General features: G+C 43.7%; 2 protein-coding genes across 2 annotated transcripts; one reads left to right on the top strand and one right to left on the bottom strand.

The window, feature by feature from the left end:
- Positions 1 to 2,757: 2,757 nt before the first annotated feature.
- Positions 2,758 to 4,479, bottom strand: LOC307248090 (uncharacterized protein; the record flags this gene model as incomplete). Its single annotated transcript, XM_080024311.1, has 2 exons — positions 2,758 to 2,995; positions 4,160 to 4,479. 2 exons carry the CDS (start codon positions 4,477 to 4,479, stop codon positions 2,758 to 2,760), a joined length of 558 nt encoding a protein of 185 aa, XP_079880437.1.
- A 1,646-nt stretch (positions 4,480 to 6,125) lies between these two features.
- On the top strand, positions 6,126 to 17,939 carry dhcr24 (24-dehydrocholesterol reductase). The gene is made up of 9 exons (XM_080013202.1): positions 6,126 to 6,436; positions 8,522 to 8,677; positions 10,136 to 10,241; positions 11,882 to 12,000; positions 12,814 to 13,077; positions 13,275 to 13,418; positions 15,714 to 15,911; positions 16,761 to 16,939; positions 17,053 to 17,939. The coding sequence occupies exons 1-9, from the start codon at positions 6,206 to 6,208 to the stop codon at positions 17,204 to 17,206; spliced, it is 1,551 nt and encodes a 516-aa protein (XP_079869328.1). The 5' UTR covers positions 6,126 to 6,205; the 3' UTR covers positions 17,207 to 17,939.
- Positions 17,940 to 18,971: the final 1,032 nt, after the last annotated feature.

Raw genomic sequence — 18,971 nt, 5'->3', positions numbered from 1 at the left:
CAGAGAAGGCGGCCGCACACCACCGTATCCTATTCAGCTTGAAATCTTTGTAATCGTCGGGGAGAGAGAGAGCGTTAATCTACCCCTTTGGTTCTGTGTAACAAAGCAGAGTGATTTCTGCACCTGCAGTGTGTGTGTGTGTGTTGGTTGACCAAGCTAGGTTAGAAAGGTAAACAACCTTGAGCCCAAAAGCAAACAGTACATTTCCCAGCACGTCAGAGAGGACATTAGACAGTGGTGTAACCACTCTGTCTTTCCGGTGTTGAGATAATGTGAAAGTACAGGAGACCCTTTTTGAAAGAGGCCAAATTGAGACCTACAGTCTACAATATGAGTGATTTGGCGTGCTAATGTAATGAAACAACCAATAACCCATAATGCTTCATTTCATCACAAACGGACGCAGATCCATTTGCCACCATGCCTGAAAGGTATACAAGGATTCCTACACAGGGATTCCCATTGTTTATTCCTTAATTCCTGTTTGTCCATTTCTTTTTCAATTCTGTGTGAACATAAGTTTGACGTACCTGGGTCAGTTCCTTCTTCAACCCCGATTCTAATGAAGGTTCAGAGACAAAACTACACTGGCAGAAAAAGAAATCTGAAAAAAAAATATATATCGGCATTTCATCAAGTCAACGGTTTGTGTGGGTGTTTGATAAATGAAAATGCTTTGTCGAAAACACAGTTTGGGTCCATGGCAACACACATGCTCCTTATTACGCCATGAAACGCTCCATTGTGAGCGAGGGAAGCCGTGGAAAAGGAGTTGGACGAGGACGATGAGTCATTGTTTCTGGACGAGGACGTGACGGACACAAAAGGAAGATCCACAAACTGTTAAGGGTTTGAGAAGTTCATCTGGGTGGAGTTCCTTAGAGTTCCATTCAAACCAGGGCCGGATGAACCGAGAGTATCTTTCCAAATACATTGTCACACTGCAGCAGATTTTAGTGATAAGATCTTTTTGTCGTTTTCTTAGCTACATGTTCTCGTTGCAGCTGTATTAAATCAGGCTGTAACATTTCAGAAATACAACAAATGACATACAGTTCGGTCATCCATTATAGAATCACAGTTGAGCTAAAACAATCATAAGAATCTTAAGCATACACACACACACACACACACACACACACACTGTATATACACAGCTTCAAAACAAAACTTTAAAGAGACAATGAGTGAAGTGGGGGTAAATTCAAGAGGCTATATTATCTTCTTACCACGACATTCCTTGGATTGACTGGCCTGTTTTTTTTCTCATACATATACGTATATATAGAAAATATCCTAGAAAATACCCTTTCCTCCGGCTTTCTGGGAGTTTTTCCATTGAATGTGGGCCTTTAAAGCCATTTGAAACGAACTTACGAGGGAGTGTACAAATGGTCGCTGGTTCAGGTTGAATAAAAAACAACGTACTCTCGGCTCTTCATAAGACATTGGTGCCGTCTCCGCCTGCAAAAGTAAATCAATACAAATGGATTTTGAATGAACGTGTTTATCCTTACGGAGAACAAGCCTCGGCCGTTCACCGGGCCCCAAATACTATTATGAACATGAAATCCATGTAAAGTGATACCAAGCCTATTACAGTCACCAGATCCCAATACGATTAACCCTGGACCTGGATCTGCCCCACCGACATGAACCACACCACCACTTTGTTGGTGAAAAATCCCACTAAGGCATTTCCAGAAATACATTTTTATGCTTTATCTTAACTTCAAACATAAGGACACAAGATGTATAATTTAAATAACTCAAATTTCTAGATGCTGGAAGGTGTATTTCCCTTATTTCATAGGAGCTAGGCTAGCTGATCCCCTCTGCAGCCATGCATTGAGCTAACACTGTTAGCATGCAGCCTGTCGCTATCTTGGTACTCCACACAAAGGGATGAAATTGATATCGACCTTCTTGTCTGAAGAATTCCCCCAAAAATATGGTATTTAAGTGAAAAACCAAACATAATTTATGATTTGAACCATTCCAATTTATTTAGCAAATTGAACATTGCAGTAATCCACACTGCTTTTGTGCACTGTTAAAATCACAACTGCAATACGGGCTGAAACCCAGATTAAATAAAAAAAATGCATTGAAACAACAGCAACTTATTTCCTGAGCTTAAAAAATACTGAGCTGGCCAGACAGCAATAAAATACAAATAGGCTTCATGATAACATCAGGAACATAACAGATAAACAACTGAAGCACTTTGCCATAGCTTTGCTTTGACAAAGCGGATGTATGCTTTATGCGCACGGTCCATTTGAAATGTACCTGCGACTCAGTTTTGGATCGGGAGCCACTGGTTGAGAACCACTAATGTCAAATGTCTTACATGGTAGCAGCACACCTCTCACCTGGACGTTCCCTTTAAATCAGCTGGTACCTGTGGAACCATCAGTCTAACACAGTGGTTCTCAAAAGGGCAACAGAGCTTCAGAGGGTACAGGTGTACGGGGGTGCAGGTGTACACCCCAAAAGAGACCCATCAGAACCTCTGGTCTAGGGGCTGCAGTGTGTTCTGAGAGAATGTAGTAAACATGCTGAGGGCTGGTCAGTCACCATTATGAAGACGCATGCTGGCAGCTTATAGGCCTTGAATGTATGTCACCGTTGTACGGTGTTGACAACCCAAATTACCGGGGTGGGGGGTTGGGGGTCTGTTCCACCGACCCTCCCCCAGTTCGTCAGATCCTCAGACAGAGATCTGGAGAGGGCATCTGTCCACGTCGTCCGGTCTCACACCTCGAAGCTGATCTCCCGGGACTGTCCGAACAGCGGCTCCGTCGCCAGGTGAGTGTCTGAGTACGCCCGGCGCAGGTGGGTGGAGCTGCAGGTCACTTTGATGGCGACTTCGTACGGCGGCGGCGGACCCAGCCACGAGGGCGGTTGGGCGGGCGGGCTGAAGCACATGGTGTCCATGGGAGGGTAGTCAAACTCTTCACAACGATCTCTACTCTGGTGGCGGTCCGAGGCCCTGCACACAGGAACACAGACTCAAAAGGAGGAGGATAGCGAACTCAATTTTAAAATGATTCAGGAGTCGAGTCACTGCAGGAAGAGAGTCGTTAGCTCTTTTTATCCGTAACTGCAGCCAGACACGCATGCACTCACTGAGTCTGAATCTGGATTTGTGATCGAAAAAGAGCACAACAAGCACCTTAAGTTTCGATTCAGTGAGCGCGCGAGCGAGAGACCAAGTGAGTGAGTGAATCTTCAACTTGTGAACTGAAAGTACTCACTGAGGATTACATGAATGCGAGAAAAAGTTCAACACATTTGGCTTAATTCAAATTGAACGGCTCTGATTTACACTTTAACATTCCACCAAATGAAAACATTCGGACAGAAAAATAAAATCATTAAGTCATTTTTCTTTGAACTGAGAGCCGAACAGACTCCTCTGACTCTCATTCATCAATGCCCTAAAGTCCTCGCTCGCCCCTGCATTCTACTAACCGAATCAAATTAACAGGGTGTATAAACACTGAAAGACTCTCTTGACAGAGTGAGTCGTCAAGAATTGAGTCTGCAAAAAGAGTCAAACCTTTCATCACTATAACGCAAGTGATTCTAGCAGCAGTTACAAGTCACCCACTAGATTGACGCGTTAGCAGCAAACTGCAGCACAAACAAGATGATGGACAATCTGAAATAACACTGTTCATGGATTACAGTAAATGTTGTATGTTTGTTTGGTTTTACTAGTTTGCTAACATTCCTTTCTAATTTGCATGAGTTACTTTCCAGAAGACAACACATTGGATGGCTGACAGCATGGTGAGTAGACTGAAGGCAATGAGGGTGGTGTTCATTTTAAGGTTTGTGCATTATCCGCAGCCTAAGGCATATCGTGCCTCGTCCCTATCTTCATATTTGTGAAAATAAACAACTTTCCAAAGCAAAGAAACTTGGAGCAGGAGAAAAGTTGAAAGTCTGCAAAACTGAATACACTTACTGTAAGTAACGGGTACTTTAACAGGTTTACTTTAACAAGTACTTGTACTTAGTTACTTTCCACCACTGAAATTACAGTTAAGGAAATTAATTGCAAGATTTTAAGCACACCGCTGCATTAAATCTCTTTCTAAGCTGTTCTTCAGCTCTATTCCACGAGGCCTCATCAGAGTGTTTTACCCACGTTGGCAGAAACACGGACTGGGACTCCGGGAAGCGGCTCCCTGTCGGTGCGAACAGCGGGTGGCTGCCGAAGCTGGGGTACTGGTCGGCATAGAGGCTGTGGGGGCAGTCTGAAGGGAAGTCCCCGTGGTTGCAGGTGGCGGTGGAGCGGCTGTTCATGGCCCAAAAGAGCCCCAGGACGAGCATCACGGCGCCCAGCACCATGCAGCACAGCGAGAAGGCCTGCAGGCGACTCTGCGACGAGGTGAGGAAGGCTGTGGAGCCCCCCGTCACGATGAGGAACACCCCGATGAAGATGGCCCCGTGGTGCAGGGAGGGCATGTTGCTGACACTACTGGTACTACACTATTAACTATTGAGAGTACTGACAGCACGGACACTACTGATGCTGCTGACACTACAGACTACTGACACTGCAAATAGTACTGACACGACTGACACTAATAGCAGTCAGCCTACTGCTGACACTACTGACACTACACTGCAACCACTGATGTTGCTGACACTTAAGACTACTCACACCGCAAACAGTACTGACACGACTGACAGTAATAGCAGTCGGCCTACTACTGACACTACACTGCGGACACTGCTGACAGTACTGACACTACACTGCTGACACTACTGACGATACTACTGACACTACACTGCTGACACTACTGATGATACTACTGACAATACTACTGACACTACACTGCGGACACTGCTGACAGTACTGACACTACACTGCTGACACTACTGCTGACACTACTGATGATACTACTGACAATACTACTACACTGCTGACACTACTACTGACACTACACTGCTGACATTACATACGGACACTTCATGCACTTCTGACAAACTGACGCTATCGACTTGCGTGCGTGTGGCATGGAGGCTGTGCGTTAGAGCGCCAAAAGTAACACAAGCGTTTCAAAATCTAAAGATAATAACGTCATAAATAAAATAACTATTGACTAAACAATCAAATAAAAGATAAAGGCGGAGACGGGATGTCTCTGTCTCACTTGTCGACGAGCTTTTCCGAGATTTGGGGTTTTTTTTCCTCAAAAGTCCCAAAACGACGCAAGGAGCTGAGCATCGTGTCCATGTGTGCGGATATTCCACGGTCTCAGCCTGCAGCCTGGTGCTGGGCGAGGGACTGGACCCATGAGAGCTCCTCTCCTGGAGCCCCACCCAGCAGCTCTAATGGGCTGGAGGGGCCACTGTCCGTGCGTGCGGAGGAGATGGCGATAAGTGCGATAAAGTCCCAGGGGAATTAGTCCACGCACGCCCAAATCGCTTCCTTTTGATATGTTACTGTGCATGTACAGTCATGCACAAAATTCCCTTTGATCACCTGCAGCTACGAACGGACTCGTGGTTACGCTTCACCGTAGAGCTCCGTGCTGCGTTTTGCTGTGCACCGTGTGTGTTCATGTGTCCATCGGCAGACAATGTGGAGAAATGTGAACAACCATGTGACCCGTGTGCCCATGTTCACGTTCTGTTTGCAAAGTGAACTCCGGAGATAAATCGTTCACTCGAGACGCAACGTTTTTAAGAATTTTATTAAAAAAACGTCATTGCAATTATTCTCTTCCATTATTTTATACTTTTATATTGTATGAACGTATCTTATCTTGTCATTATCGTACATAGAATTCTAATATATAATATTATATAATAGATAATATTATATTACCCATGACCACAGAGCACTGGTCCACCACCTGCTTCAGTAATTGAAAACAGACCCGTTGGCTGATGGAGCCATAAGAAGCGGGCTGATGGTGTGACGGCCTTCCTGCTTTCTAATTGGCTCAGAGCCGGAGACCGGACGCCTGGGTCCCCGGGGTCACGCCCCGTCCCCATTCCCGATCAATCAGCACGAGTCGGAGGCGGGACTAGTCGTACCGCCAACCAATCGGTGCGACGCGGGGAGGCAGCACGTCCTGGGGTCCAACCGGCGACGTCGGAGACCCGAGACAGGTGTAGCGTTCAGCTCTATTTTATCTGATGGTTTTGAACTTTATGTCGTTGCCTGGGCTGCTCCGGAACGATGGGCCCGCTGCTGTGCGTGGGAGGCCTGGTGGTCCTGCTCCTCCTGTGGGTCAGGGTGAAGGGGCTGGACTATGTCCTGGTCAACCAGCGCTGGATCTTCGTGTGCCTGTTCCTGCTGCCGCTCTCCGTCCTGTTCGACGTGTACTACTCCCTCCGGACCTGGGTCATCTTCCGACTCTGCTCCGCGCCCAGGCTGCATGACCAGCGGGTGCGGGACGTCCAGAGACAGGTGTGTGTGTGTGTGTGTGTGTGTGTGTGTGTGTGTGTGTGTGTGTGTGTGTGTGTGTGTGTGTGTGTGTGTGTGTGTGTGTGTGTGTGTGTGTGTGCGCACCTTGCTCAGCGTGACGTTCCTCCCTTAGAATCGCAGGGGGTCAGTGGCAGTCACGTTATATAATGTTATTATAATAACTATTATTATTTAAATTATATATAATATTAATTTATTATACGTTTCTATTTATATCCTCATTATGTTATTATTATTATTGCCTATGTATTGTCTTATTATTATTATTATTATTATTATTATTGTTGTAGTAGTATTGTCATACAATATAAGACAATCATACTGCCACAAGTATAATCTGAATAATTTTTGTTTTCGCCAGGTTTTTGGGGTTATATTATGAATTCATAATATAAATAAGTGAAAGTGGTTATAATAAATGAACATTTGTATTTTTGGCTGTACAAATAGATTTTGTAAAACAATTTTTATAACTTAAGTTGACCAACTCCAATCTTTTAGGTTTCACCAACTCACTATTGTTACTTCAGACTGCACAACTTGGTGTCTTAGGTTTGTGTTTACTTTTAGTTTAGTTTGTGGGGTTTTGGAAAGAGAATAGCTAATTTATTAAACTGCATGAGAGAGAGAGAGAGAGAGAGAGAGAGAGAGAGAGAGAGAGAGAGAGAGAGAGAGAGAGAGAGAGAGAGAGAGAGAGATGATGTTTAGGGTTTGAGGTGTAGCTCTCTGATGGAATTAAAGCTTCTTGTATCACTGAGGCGTGGAGCTCTGCTCTGTGAAATTAACAGATGTGAAGCGAGGAGGGGAGTGTATTGTAAGCTGCAAATTCAGTGATCCTGTGTACACACCACTGGTCTAACATGAGTAAAACCTACCAACTTTTATCAAGTGACACAGTCAAGATACTTGTGACTTACTACTTTCTTAAAAGGTTTCCATAGATGTACAACATTTACATGCATGTTCCCATCGTCTATGTAAAATGTCTTCAGGCGTCTGATTACCACAAAGTAAACAACAGTTGATAAACAAGAGAGTCAAATTTACACAAACAAAACCTGCTTTTCTTCCTGAACACGCCAGTATCATCAAGATTGTATATTCTGAACGACCCAGTATTTGATCAATTTACAGTAGACTTTATCAGAATCAGAGTAGTCTTTATTGCCAGGTAAGTTTACACCAACAAGGAATTTGTCTTGGTGTTCGTGCATACATGAAACAAATGTAAAACAATAAGTAAATATATAAGCATATGAAGAACTAAGGCTGTTTCTTTTAATAAAGCTGTACAGTTTGTGCAGGAATGTGCAAATGCTCCATATAAAGTGTAACAGAGAGACTGCCCCCTCCTCCCTTCCAGAGCGTGGGGCCTCGGGCTGCTGCGCTGGCTAGTGGCGGCGTGGCATGTCATGACAGGGCTCCTCTCCTGAGTGTGTGTGTGTGTGTGTGTGTGTGTGTGTGTGTGTGTGTGTGTGTGTGTGTGTGTGTGTGTGTGTGTGTGTGTGTGTGTGTGTGTGTGGATGGGGTTTTTAACCTGCTGCTCGTTGGCCCAACCAGTGAGCCATCTCAGCCACAAACCACAGTCACGATACGATTTTACGTCGTCATATTGACATTTTATATTTAATGAGAATTGCTGCCAACCTTTGATCCATCTGAAGTGCATTACAAAAATATTTCACAGAACAAATCGACAAGTCGACAAATGTATATGTTTTTGTAATATTTAAGATATTTACAGATATTAAAAATGTTCCTCTTTATTTTTCTGTGAACAAGTAAAACATTTATTTACTGAAATTGGTTGTTGTATTGAACCCTCAGATGATAAACTGAAAAGTTGGGAGAAATTCTCATTGTCTATACAATTTCAATATATCGAAATTGAATCAAATCGTGACTCTTTGCGTTTAGAATGAAATTGTGAGATGACTATTGTTATTTGTGTTCTTTACCACTGAATAAGCAGCGTGATGCCATCGAGGAGGGACTGGACCCGGCTCGATATCAGTCGCTCTGTTTCCCTCAGCACCTCTTACCTCTGTTTTGCTGTGTCTGTTTCAGGTGCGTGAGTGGAGGAAGGGCGGGGCCAAAGCCCACATGTGCACGGGGCGACCGGGCTGGCTGACCGTGTCCCTCAGGGTCGGAAAGTACAAGAAAACCAACAAAAACATCATGATCAACATGATGGACATCCTGGAGGTGGACACGCAGAGACAGGTGGGGAGACCAGGACACAGGTAGAACACAACCACTCTGCCGTGATACACTAGTGTGTCGTGAGAGCTCGTCTGGTGTGCTGTGAATTTTTTTTTTATTTTTATTTTTTTCAGATTCCACTTAAAATTAATAAACGATGGAAATGAGCTCTTCTGTTGCAAGATCAAAATTGCAAGGCTGCACTCATTCATCAGTTCCATCAGAACGGCAGCTCAGCGTTCATCAGAGCAAGCTACATTTTCACACTGCATGTGACGACTATTCATAGTGATGAAAGGTTAAACTTTTTTTTTTTTTTTTGGAGATTCGGCTCTTTACGAGTCACTCAGTAAAAAGAGTCGTTCAATTTGTCTAACTCTTGGTTTGTTTGGTTGAGTTGGTGTAATGCAGTGTGAGTGAGGGAGGACTTCCTGAATGATGATCTTTATTGCCTTGGACTTTAATTTAATTCACAAATTATTTTCAGTTTGTGAGTTGAAGATTTACTCTTTTGCCTGAGTGACTCCAGGCTCCAGAGTCACTTAATTTGTTCACTCTGGACGAATCGTTTGCAAGTCTTGCATCACTAACTATCACTAGCGTGGAAGTTACGCCACCACAGTGGCATTTTCAGGGCCCTCCGGCACAGAGAGACAGACGACGGGGGCGGTTGTTCACACCAGTTTGTGGAGAGAAGGCTAGGTGGAATAAGCTGGGAGCAGACACGGGCTCCTCTCCTCACTGAGTGTGGATGGGGTTTTAAACCTGCTGCTCGTTAGCCCAACCAAAGCGCGTCAGGTGGGGCTGCTCAAGCCATCCCATCCACCACAACTTCCTCTTCTTCTTCTTCTTTGGGCTGCTCTCGTTAGGGGTCGACACAGCAGATCATACCTCCAATACCTTCTGTTCTGCGAATCGTCCTCTCTTACACTAACCACCTGCATGTCCTCCCTCACCACATCCATAAACCTTCTCTTTGGCCTCCCTCTTTTCCTCTTGCCTGGCAGCTGCATCCTCAGCATCCTTCTTCCAATGTAACTCTCATCTCTCCTACACACGTGTCCAAACCATCTCAATCTCACCTCTCTCACCTTTCCACCAAACTGTCCAACCTGAGCTGTCCCTCTAATGTAGTCATTCTTAATCCTGTCCATCCTTGTCACTCCCAATGAAAATCTCAACATCCTCAACTCTGCCACCTCCAGTTCAGCCACCGCCTCTAAACTGTACAACATGGCTGGTCTCACTACTGTCCTGTAGACCTTCCCCCTTCACTCTTGCTGGAACCCTTGTGTCACAGATCACTCCAGACACTCTTCTCCACCCACTCCACCCTGCCTGTACACTCTACTTCACCTCTCTCCCGCACTCGCCACTGCTTTGGATGGTCGACCCATCCACCACAACTAGTATATAATAATAAGCTTAAGTCAAGTCACACTTTATACGTGTTTTCACCCCGTGCTCGCCTTTGTGCAGGTGGTGCGGGTGGAGCCTCTGGCCAACATGGGGCAGGTGACCGCTCGGCTCAACGCCAGTGGCTGGACGCTGCCGGTTGTGCCCGAGCTGGACGAACTCACAGTGGGTGAGTCCACAACGGATCACTGATCACTAGGTTTCCAGAGAGACGGATAAAGAAAAGATGAGACAGGGTTTTTAATCTCCAGGGAGAAATTCAGGACACTCAGTGAGTTCATGAGTTTGTAGTGGAACCGACTGGACGTCACCGTACAATGAGGACAAGTCACATCAGCAGTCACGCAGATGGTAAACATGTTTTCTAAACCTGTGCTGTCAGCATGCTGGGCATACAACACAGAGTATTTTTATGCCATTGCATCCAGGACAGAGTTAGTCTGCAAGTGGAGTTCAAGTTCTCAACCTGTTGAGATGCAAGTAAGAGGGGGAAAAAAAAGAGATTGCGATTAATTGAGACAAATTCTTAATTAAATAAAATATATGTACAAATCGATGAACAGAAATGAACAGGAGTAGCACTATGTTAACAAGTGAGCTAGCTAACTAGTCTATAGCAGCAGTGTGTAGAAATTTGTAATCTAATGTATGTAAAGCAAGGATAGTAGTAGAGAATATGATGGTATAGTAAATATGTGCATCGCCATATTGTACCACTACTATCACTATTGTATTACTAGTACTATTAATACAACTACTACTATTAATACTGTCAATTCTACTATGACTGCTACTTCAGAGGTTGACAATGAGCCATCTCTAGATCCACTGGCTCCGTGATAATTTGTTATTTAGACATTATTTTAACATTAAACTACAAATTTAGTTTATATTCCCAGGGACGGACACTAACTGGAAGTGGATGCAATTGGCAACCAGGCATCTGCTTTGTGAAGACTGACAAAATGGTTGCCGAATTGTAATAATTTTGTAATAAGTGATAATGATCCTAAATAACTAAAATCCATATTTCAATATTCTCACTTTTTCACAATTTTTTTTAAAATCATAAATCAGTGTGCCAGGAAGACTTTAATTTTCAGTTTCCAAACATACAGAGGTATTTTCTAACCATATGAAAAGTGGTCAACAACAGGGAAACCGGACTGGTTGCCCAGGGACAACTGAGCAACCTGTATTGTCCAGTCAAACCGTCGCTGGAACTGGGAGGACCTCTCAATTGCCATGGAGAGCGTGGAATCATAGAAGCCATTAATCCTCATCATAAAACACTAGGACAGTGTCAGCAGCTTCTCAGAAAGAGAGAGAGAGCGAGAGAGGGAGAGAGAGGTTCTGCAGTTTGGATTTCCTTGGCTAGATGCTGTCGCGTTTGCGTATCCTCCGCCAACCACCACGTCCTGTTGTCGACGTGCTAACCGGATTACAGGATGGATGTCGTTCTGGAGACGAATCTGGAGGAAATGAGCACCAGGCATCGGGTTTCATAATGGATTTCCTGCCGCCGTAAACTGCACTTCAGCAGCGTAATGTTTTCCCATCAGCAGGAGGGACGTCCATCCACCCTGATGTGCGCACACACACACACGCGCACACACACACACACACACACACACACACACACACACACACATTCATGTCAATTCATGCACCCACATGCAAACACATAAAAAATACACACAATCACACCTGAACACACACACACACACACACACACATTCTGAGAGCTGCACACACTACTACTATTTACTCATGAGTCTTTTTGTCTCTCTCTCTCTCTCCCTCTCTCAGGTGGTCTAGTGATGGGTACTGGTATCGAGTCCTCCTCTCATCTTTACGGGCTGTTTCAACACATCTGCGTCGCATTCGAACTGGTTCTGGCGGACGGCAGCCTGGTTCGCTGTACTGAGGTCAGTCTACTGAACACTATGGGGTGGGACACAGATAGGCCTAATAATAGACTAAATTACACTTTTAATCTGGACTTAATAAAATGGCAGTCATGGTTTAAACTCAGATTTGCCCTAGTCTTGGTTTAAAAAAAATTTGATTTCCAGAAGGAAGATTGGAGCTAATCAAGGTCTAAGTGAAGGTTTAATTGAAACCTTTGGATGAATGGATGTGGCCTCCAGGTCGACCTTGACAGGGAAAAGGACAATCTGGACTAAGAGCAGCAGGAGACCAGACAGAAGGAGCTGACTAGTCCTTCATCACCTTAGTCTAGAACTTCCTAGTCTAGAACACCTTAAATATTACCTTAGAATTACCAGATGGAAATATTACCTAGAATTACCTTAAATTAAGCAACGTCTCAGAAAGGCATTTTTAATATACATGAGCTGTTTTTTAGCGCACAGATCAATTTATTCCCCTTTGCTCCTTAATTTGAGTAAATAACTGATCACACCCCAAAAAAGTATGTATGGGAAGAAAGTCGGAGCACTGATGTTTGTGGTCCATAAATAGACAATAACGTCTAGAAACCTAGATGACTCATTGTGCTGAGAACAGACATGTCAATACCGCCGCCATCTTGGTACGGTGTGTCTACCGCTCAATGTACCACAGGCAGCGCTACTGAAAGTACTGATCGACAGAGTATCACAATGATATTAAGAAGGAAGACAAATGAAAGATATATAATAAATATGATGTAAATATATAAATTAGAAAAGAGATAGAGAAAGAGATAAATCTAAATCTCCCCTGGTCCCCCTCTCCAGGAGGAGAACCCGGACCTGTTCCACGCCGTCCCCTGGTCGTGCGGCACGCTGGGCTTCCTGGTCGCCGCCGAGATCCGGATCGTTCCCGCGAAGCCGTGGGTGAAGCTCCGCTACGAGCCGGTGCGCGGGCTGGAGAACATCTGCCGACGCTTCGCCGAAGCCTCCCGGGACAAGAGGAACACCTTCGTTGAGGGACTACAGTACTCTCTGGACTCAGCCGTCATCATGACCGGGACCATGGAGGAGTATGCCGAGCACGAGAAGGTGTGTGTTTTTCATATTTATTAGGTTTTCAGGCTTTTACGGACTCTTGGCGCTAATGTAAGAGACTAGAAACAGGAAGTTGCATCGTTTCCTACTGACAACTTTCTGTAGCAACGTTATGTTCTGGATCATAAAGTACTTTGAAATAAAATGTGACATATTGTGATCTTCTACTTTTTCTTCTACTTCTTCGTCAGATCAACAGGATCGGCCTCCACTTCAAACCCTGGTTCTTCAAACACGTTGAGAGTTTCCTGAAGGGCGAACACTCGGCCGTAGAATATATCCCACTGAGGCAGTACTACCACCGACACACACGCAGCATCTTCTGGGAGCTGCAGGTACACACACACACACACACACAGACAATAGAAACATGACGAACCGTCTCTGATCTGTAAAAGCTGAACTTTTCATCATCTTTCGATTTCCTGCGCACATTTCCGCACATTAGATAAATCTCTCTCCATTTTTCTCTCTATCTCTCTCACACACAGTACATGCACACACTCACACACACTCACACACCATTAGCCATTAGTGAGAGAGCTTTCCTGATCGTTTTTTCCATCACAGTAAATTGTTGAGTGATGTTTTATGCATGATGTTGGTTTTACGACAGGACAGGCAGCGCAGAGAAGAGACTTGACGCCACACAGCAGGACTAATAACCGTAATAATGATGTAATAATAATATCTTTATTTATATAGCACTTCTCAAAACAAGAGAAAACAGAAAAAAACAGGAAATGATGAATGAACAGTGTGACATAATTAAAAGAAAAGTCACAGCAAACGTACAAAAATACATCAAGCATAAATTATGTACTGTGAAGCAAGAGTTAGCCGGGGAGGTCTCTAAAGTAAATCCTAAAAAATACTACGTAACACTGTCCCTTTCTCTGTCAAATATTACAGAAAAATATTGAGTATATAATATCATAATATATAATATTATTATTATTATTATTTTTTTATAAAATGGTGTGTAATGTGAACCATTCAGCCATATTAAACAGTATTCAGCCAATATTTGCTGAATTCTTAAGATAGTACTGTGGTTGCTTTCTCATCTACTAAGTAGATTTTGCAGATTTCTATTCAAATCTGATGAGTCAAAATGCAGGGTTTTTTGTGTCAATATTAGGGCTGCCCCGTGAAAGTGGACGAGTCCAATCATCAGTTGGAAGCCCGTCAGTGGACTTTGAATCTTCAAGTCGAGCAGTCGCACGACTTGTAGGGATGGGTATCGTTAATATTTTACCAGTACGACTACTCTTACTGATACTGCTTATTGATCCGCTACTCTTATCGGTTCTTCTGGAGGAAAACTAAAAAGAAATTAAGAGCAGAATTAAGACATTAATATTTTCTGCGCATTACGCATAGAGAGGGAGGCGATCGGGGCGCTGCCTGCGCTCACCCTGCCATTGTCACTCAGAGCAGGGTCTCCTCGTGCCATTCAGAGGGAGCTGGCCCCGCCCCTCTCCGTATATTGCCATATTCCAGTGATAAAGAGGAGAGATGCCTCTTCTGATAATTGCGAAAATCGTTCTTAGACTAATATTTTAATCTTATTGCAAGTTACAAACGGGTTATATAGCTTAAATAAATAGAAAATCAATTTTCTTAATTTCTCCAGTACCGGTAAAAGTACAGAGCTTATCGATGCTACGGTCTTTAATTTAGCCCGGGGACTAATATGATTAATACCGGATCGGTCGGTACCCAACCCGACGAGCAATTGCCCGTGTCCCGCCGAAAAGTCGAATATTCGCATTGAGTAGCCGAAACCGATTAGAGTGCCAAAATTCTGAGTCGGGTACAGTCCTAGTCAATATTAAGTCAATTATTACGTTTTTCTTCATGGCCTAAATATAAAATATTTGTGGCACGGTGGCGCAGTGCATTGCACTGCTGCCTCACAGCAAGAAGGTCCTGGGTTCGATTCCCGCCTGGGGCGCTGTTGGCACCGTGCTCCAGCGGGTTGTCTCCCAAATAGGAGCCTTTCTGTGTGGAGTTTGCATGTTCTCCCCGTGCTCACATGGGGTTTCCTCCACGTCAGTAAGGACCCCCACCAAAAACATGCACCCATCATTGTCTGACCAGCAATGGACAATTATCACCTGGTCCCCGGGCGCGTCCACGTATGCTGCCCACTGCTCCTGACTGTGCCCCCGGAGGAAGGACAAGCCAGGATGGGTCAAAAGCAGAGAATCCATTTCACCGGCCACCATCAAAAGCATGTGCGTGTGTGTGTGTGCAAGCATGTGTTGTAGTGTGGTGTTTTGCGTGACTAATAAAGACTGTTTCTTCTTCTTCTTCTTCTTAAAATCAGTTCAGTTCAGGCTTTAAATAATCTAGTAAATCTAGTTTAGGGTAAAAAGGCAGAAGAGCACAAGCAATAAGAGCAGTAGGACGCACAAGTAAGACATGAAGGACCCAACAGAACAATAAAATAGTTTCCACAATCCCGCCATGAGACCACCGTGCAGTTTGTACATTAAGCACATTCACTGTACGAAGGAGATTGGAGCATTTGGACGTGTTGCGCTTTGGGAAACGCGGCGCTTCGTCCCAGGGGGAAGAAGGGATTCCTCTGAAAGATGACCGAGCGCTCCCTCCGCCCGCTGCAGGACATAATCCCGTTTGGGAACCACGCTGCGTTCCGCTGGCTGCTGGGCTGGATGGTTCCTCCTAAGATCTCTCTGCTGAAGCTGACGCAGGGGGAGACGATCCGCCGTCTGTACGAGCAGCACCACGTGGTGCAGGATATGCTGGTCCCCATGAGGCACCTGCAAGACGCCGTCACACGCTTCCACCACGACATTCAGGTGAGGAATGAGTTGGAGCTGTTTTTTAGGACCGGAGGTGATGAGACAACAACGCCTCTTGGACGCGAAAGTCAGACATTGTCATATTGTTGTTCGTGCAATTTGGCAGCTTTATCCATATAGCACATGTCCTACACAAAGGCTATTCAAGGTGCTTTACATCGTGCATAAAATAATTTCAGAATAAAAATAGATAAATGAAAAGGAACAGATTAATATATTAAAATGTAATAAGATCCCTATATCAGCAGTCTGAATAATAACAATAATACAGATTATAGTACTAATTGTAATAATAGTAATAATGGTAGGAGTAATAATACACAATTACAACAGCAAGGGAAAATATGTGTTCTAAATATTTAATTATGCAAAAATTGCTTAGAAATGAAGGGATTGTGCTTAAACCTGGTAGTAAGTCTGAAATAGAGCTAAAAATATAGTTTTTTTTCTGATATGCTTCTGGATGACCATGTAGTTCAGTGTGTTCAAATTTCATAAGCATGTACCAAGTTTTGTTTGATATTGTGAAATATTCCATATGTTGATGATCAATATAATTTTTACATAAAAGATAATTAAATTTTAATAGCTGTGTGTGTGTGTGTGTATATAATATAAATGTTTTTTGTAGTATTGTTTTGGTCATCTTTTTGTTTCTTTTTTAATTGAAACGCTATCTTGATATCGGCCCAGTTCGTCAAATCTCCAATGCATGTATCGTAGATATTCTGGGTGGACTGAGAACACGTCCTGTTCATTTAAGAGCAGAACAGCGGCTGTGGAATCTGGTTCCACGCTGGTCCTCACTCTGTGACTTGGACTTACCCAGGACCTGCTGCATTTCAGGTCTATCCCCTGTGGCTGTGTCCCTTCCTGCTACCGCCGGGCCGAGGGATGGTCCACCCCAAGGGCCCGGAGCCGGAGCTCTACGTGGACATCGGCGCGTACGGAGAGCCCAGAGTCAAACACTTTGAGGCCACGGTGTCCACACGGCGGCTGGAGAAGTTTGTCCGAGACGTCCACGGGTTGGAATGAGTTATTATTATTGAATTATTACAGTTTAATTAAATAATAATCATTATTATTATCATTATTAATAATTTTATTATCAAAAGAACTGACAGACCTTTTGGTTCAGGTTCCAGATGCTTTATGCCGATGTGTACATGGAGCGGGAGGAATTCTGGGAGATGTTTGACGGCAGCCTGTACCGCCGGCTCAGGGAGGAGCTCGGCTGCACGGACGCCTTCCCCGAGGTTTACGACAAAATCTGCAAATCTGCACGACACTGAGCCAGGCGCCCCCCCCCCCCACCCACGCACTGTGCCGGTACAACATGGAAACGAGAGCAGTGACTGTTTAATGCTAGTGAATGAAACAGTTCAAGTTCAAGAGGTTATTTGTCACATACATATACACATGGTCATACATATATGCAGTGAAATGTCATGTTTACCCACAATAAGCTCTAAAAATACAAAAAATACACACACGTCGATTACGCGTGTGTGTGTGTGTGTGTGTGTGTGTGTGTGTGTGTGTGTGTGTGTGTGTGTGTGTGTGTGTGTGTGTGTGTGTGTGTGTGTGTGTGTGTGTGTGTGTGTGTGTGTGTGTGTGTGTGTGTGTGTGCCATGACTTCCACTGAGAAAGGAGTGGACTGATGCTACCAGGCTGAGCTTTTGTCATATCTTCATTTTCACTCTCTGGCTGGGGGAATAAAAAATGGAATATTTTATTTAACAAATGAAACCAACACTATTGAAAATTTAAAGCAATTATTAAGAATTACATTTCACTGCATATATGTATGGAAGTATGTATATGTATGTGACAAATAAAAATCTTGAATCTTGAATTAAATCCCAACAGATATATCAGTAGTTGGAGACAGTTTCATATTCCCGTACATGTCTGTTTATTTGTAAGTACGGACGCTTCACTCCTGAGGGCCTTAAAACACTGTTTTATAAGTGTTTTTACATTTTGTATGAGAGAAGACATACCAGCATGGTGGTTTCTACATTTTGCGATCCATTAAGAAAATAAATATTTCATAATGAAAATGTTTTTGCTTTGTGTATTCTTGACAGTGTTGAAGCTCTACAGGTAAAATGCCTCACGTCTTTTTGTCACACACACACACACACACACACACACACACACACACCTTCTCGTGTCTTTTTACTTACTTTTACACTCTTTTCGCCAAAAAACTGTTTTATTTCCAAAACAAACTATGTTCTTAAGTCTACAATAGCAATGACTATAATTTTATAATCATTTTATACCATAATTTCTATTATATATATATATATTTTTTTTTTACCAAAAAAGGTCAAGAAAACCACTAAATCGGGAAAGACGGCTGTGTGGCTGTGTTCTGAACTTTATTCAGTCTCAAGCTGTTTTATTTTGAGTTTCTCTCCTGCATGTCGCTGGTACTGCTACTGGTTGTGTTTGCTGCCCTCAGCTGGACACTGGTCGTACCTGCACCGCTTGAACTTTTAGTTATTTTAGTTTTTGTTTTTTGTTTTTTTTCAATGTCCGTGGTTATTTTAGAGGTAAAAAGATGATTCGAAGTCATGTTGAGTCAAAAACCGCCACAGAAAATCTTGCGACCATCTCGTGTGATTTTCTCCGTTTTTGTACATTTAGTATATTCTACCGATTCCTCAACGCAATGAGTGGAATTGATCGTCCAAAAATGCCACCGGAGTCCATAGCAACCCATAGCAACCGTTCAAACTTCCCGAGCCCTATACCTGAGCCGTTTTTAGCGCACAGGTCAATTTATTCATTTTTAACTCCTTAATTAGAGTAAATAACTAATCACGAAAAAGGTGTATATGGGGAGAAAGTCGGAGCACTGGCTTAAAGATGTGTGTGGTCCATAGATAGACCATGACGTCTAGAAACATCGACGACTCAATGTGAGGAGAACAGACGCGTCAATACCGCTGCCGTCTTGGTACGGTGTGTCTTCCGCTCAACGTACTAGGGGCAGCGCTGCTGAAAGCACTGATCGGTATAGTATCATGACATTAAGAAGGAAGAGAA

This window comes from Zeus faber (assembly GCF_960531495.2).
Source record: "Zeus faber genome assembly, chromosome: 1".
Taxonomy (NCBI): domain Eukaryota; kingdom Metazoa; phylum Chordata; class Actinopteri; order Zeiformes; family Zeidae; genus Zeus; species Zeus faber.
The sequence above is the reverse complement of the archived record's forward strand: the minus strand, read 5'-3'. Positions and strand labels throughout refer to the sequence as shown.

Bases quoted from the DNA above. Each gene is read 5' to 3' on its own strand.
- dhcr24 (XM_080013202.1), top strand. From the start codon at position 6,206: ATGGGCCCGCTGCTGTGCGTGGGAGGCCTGGTGGTCCTGCTCCTCCTG. The intron at 8,678-10,135 runs GTGGGGAGACCA...GCCTTTGTGCAG, and splicing joins AGGTGGACACGCAGAGACAG to GTGGTGCGGGTGGAGCCTCT. The intron at 12,001-12,813 runs GTCAGTCTACTG...CCCCCTCTCCAG, and splicing joins GCCTGGTTCGCTGTACTGAG to GAGGAGAACCCGGACCTGTT.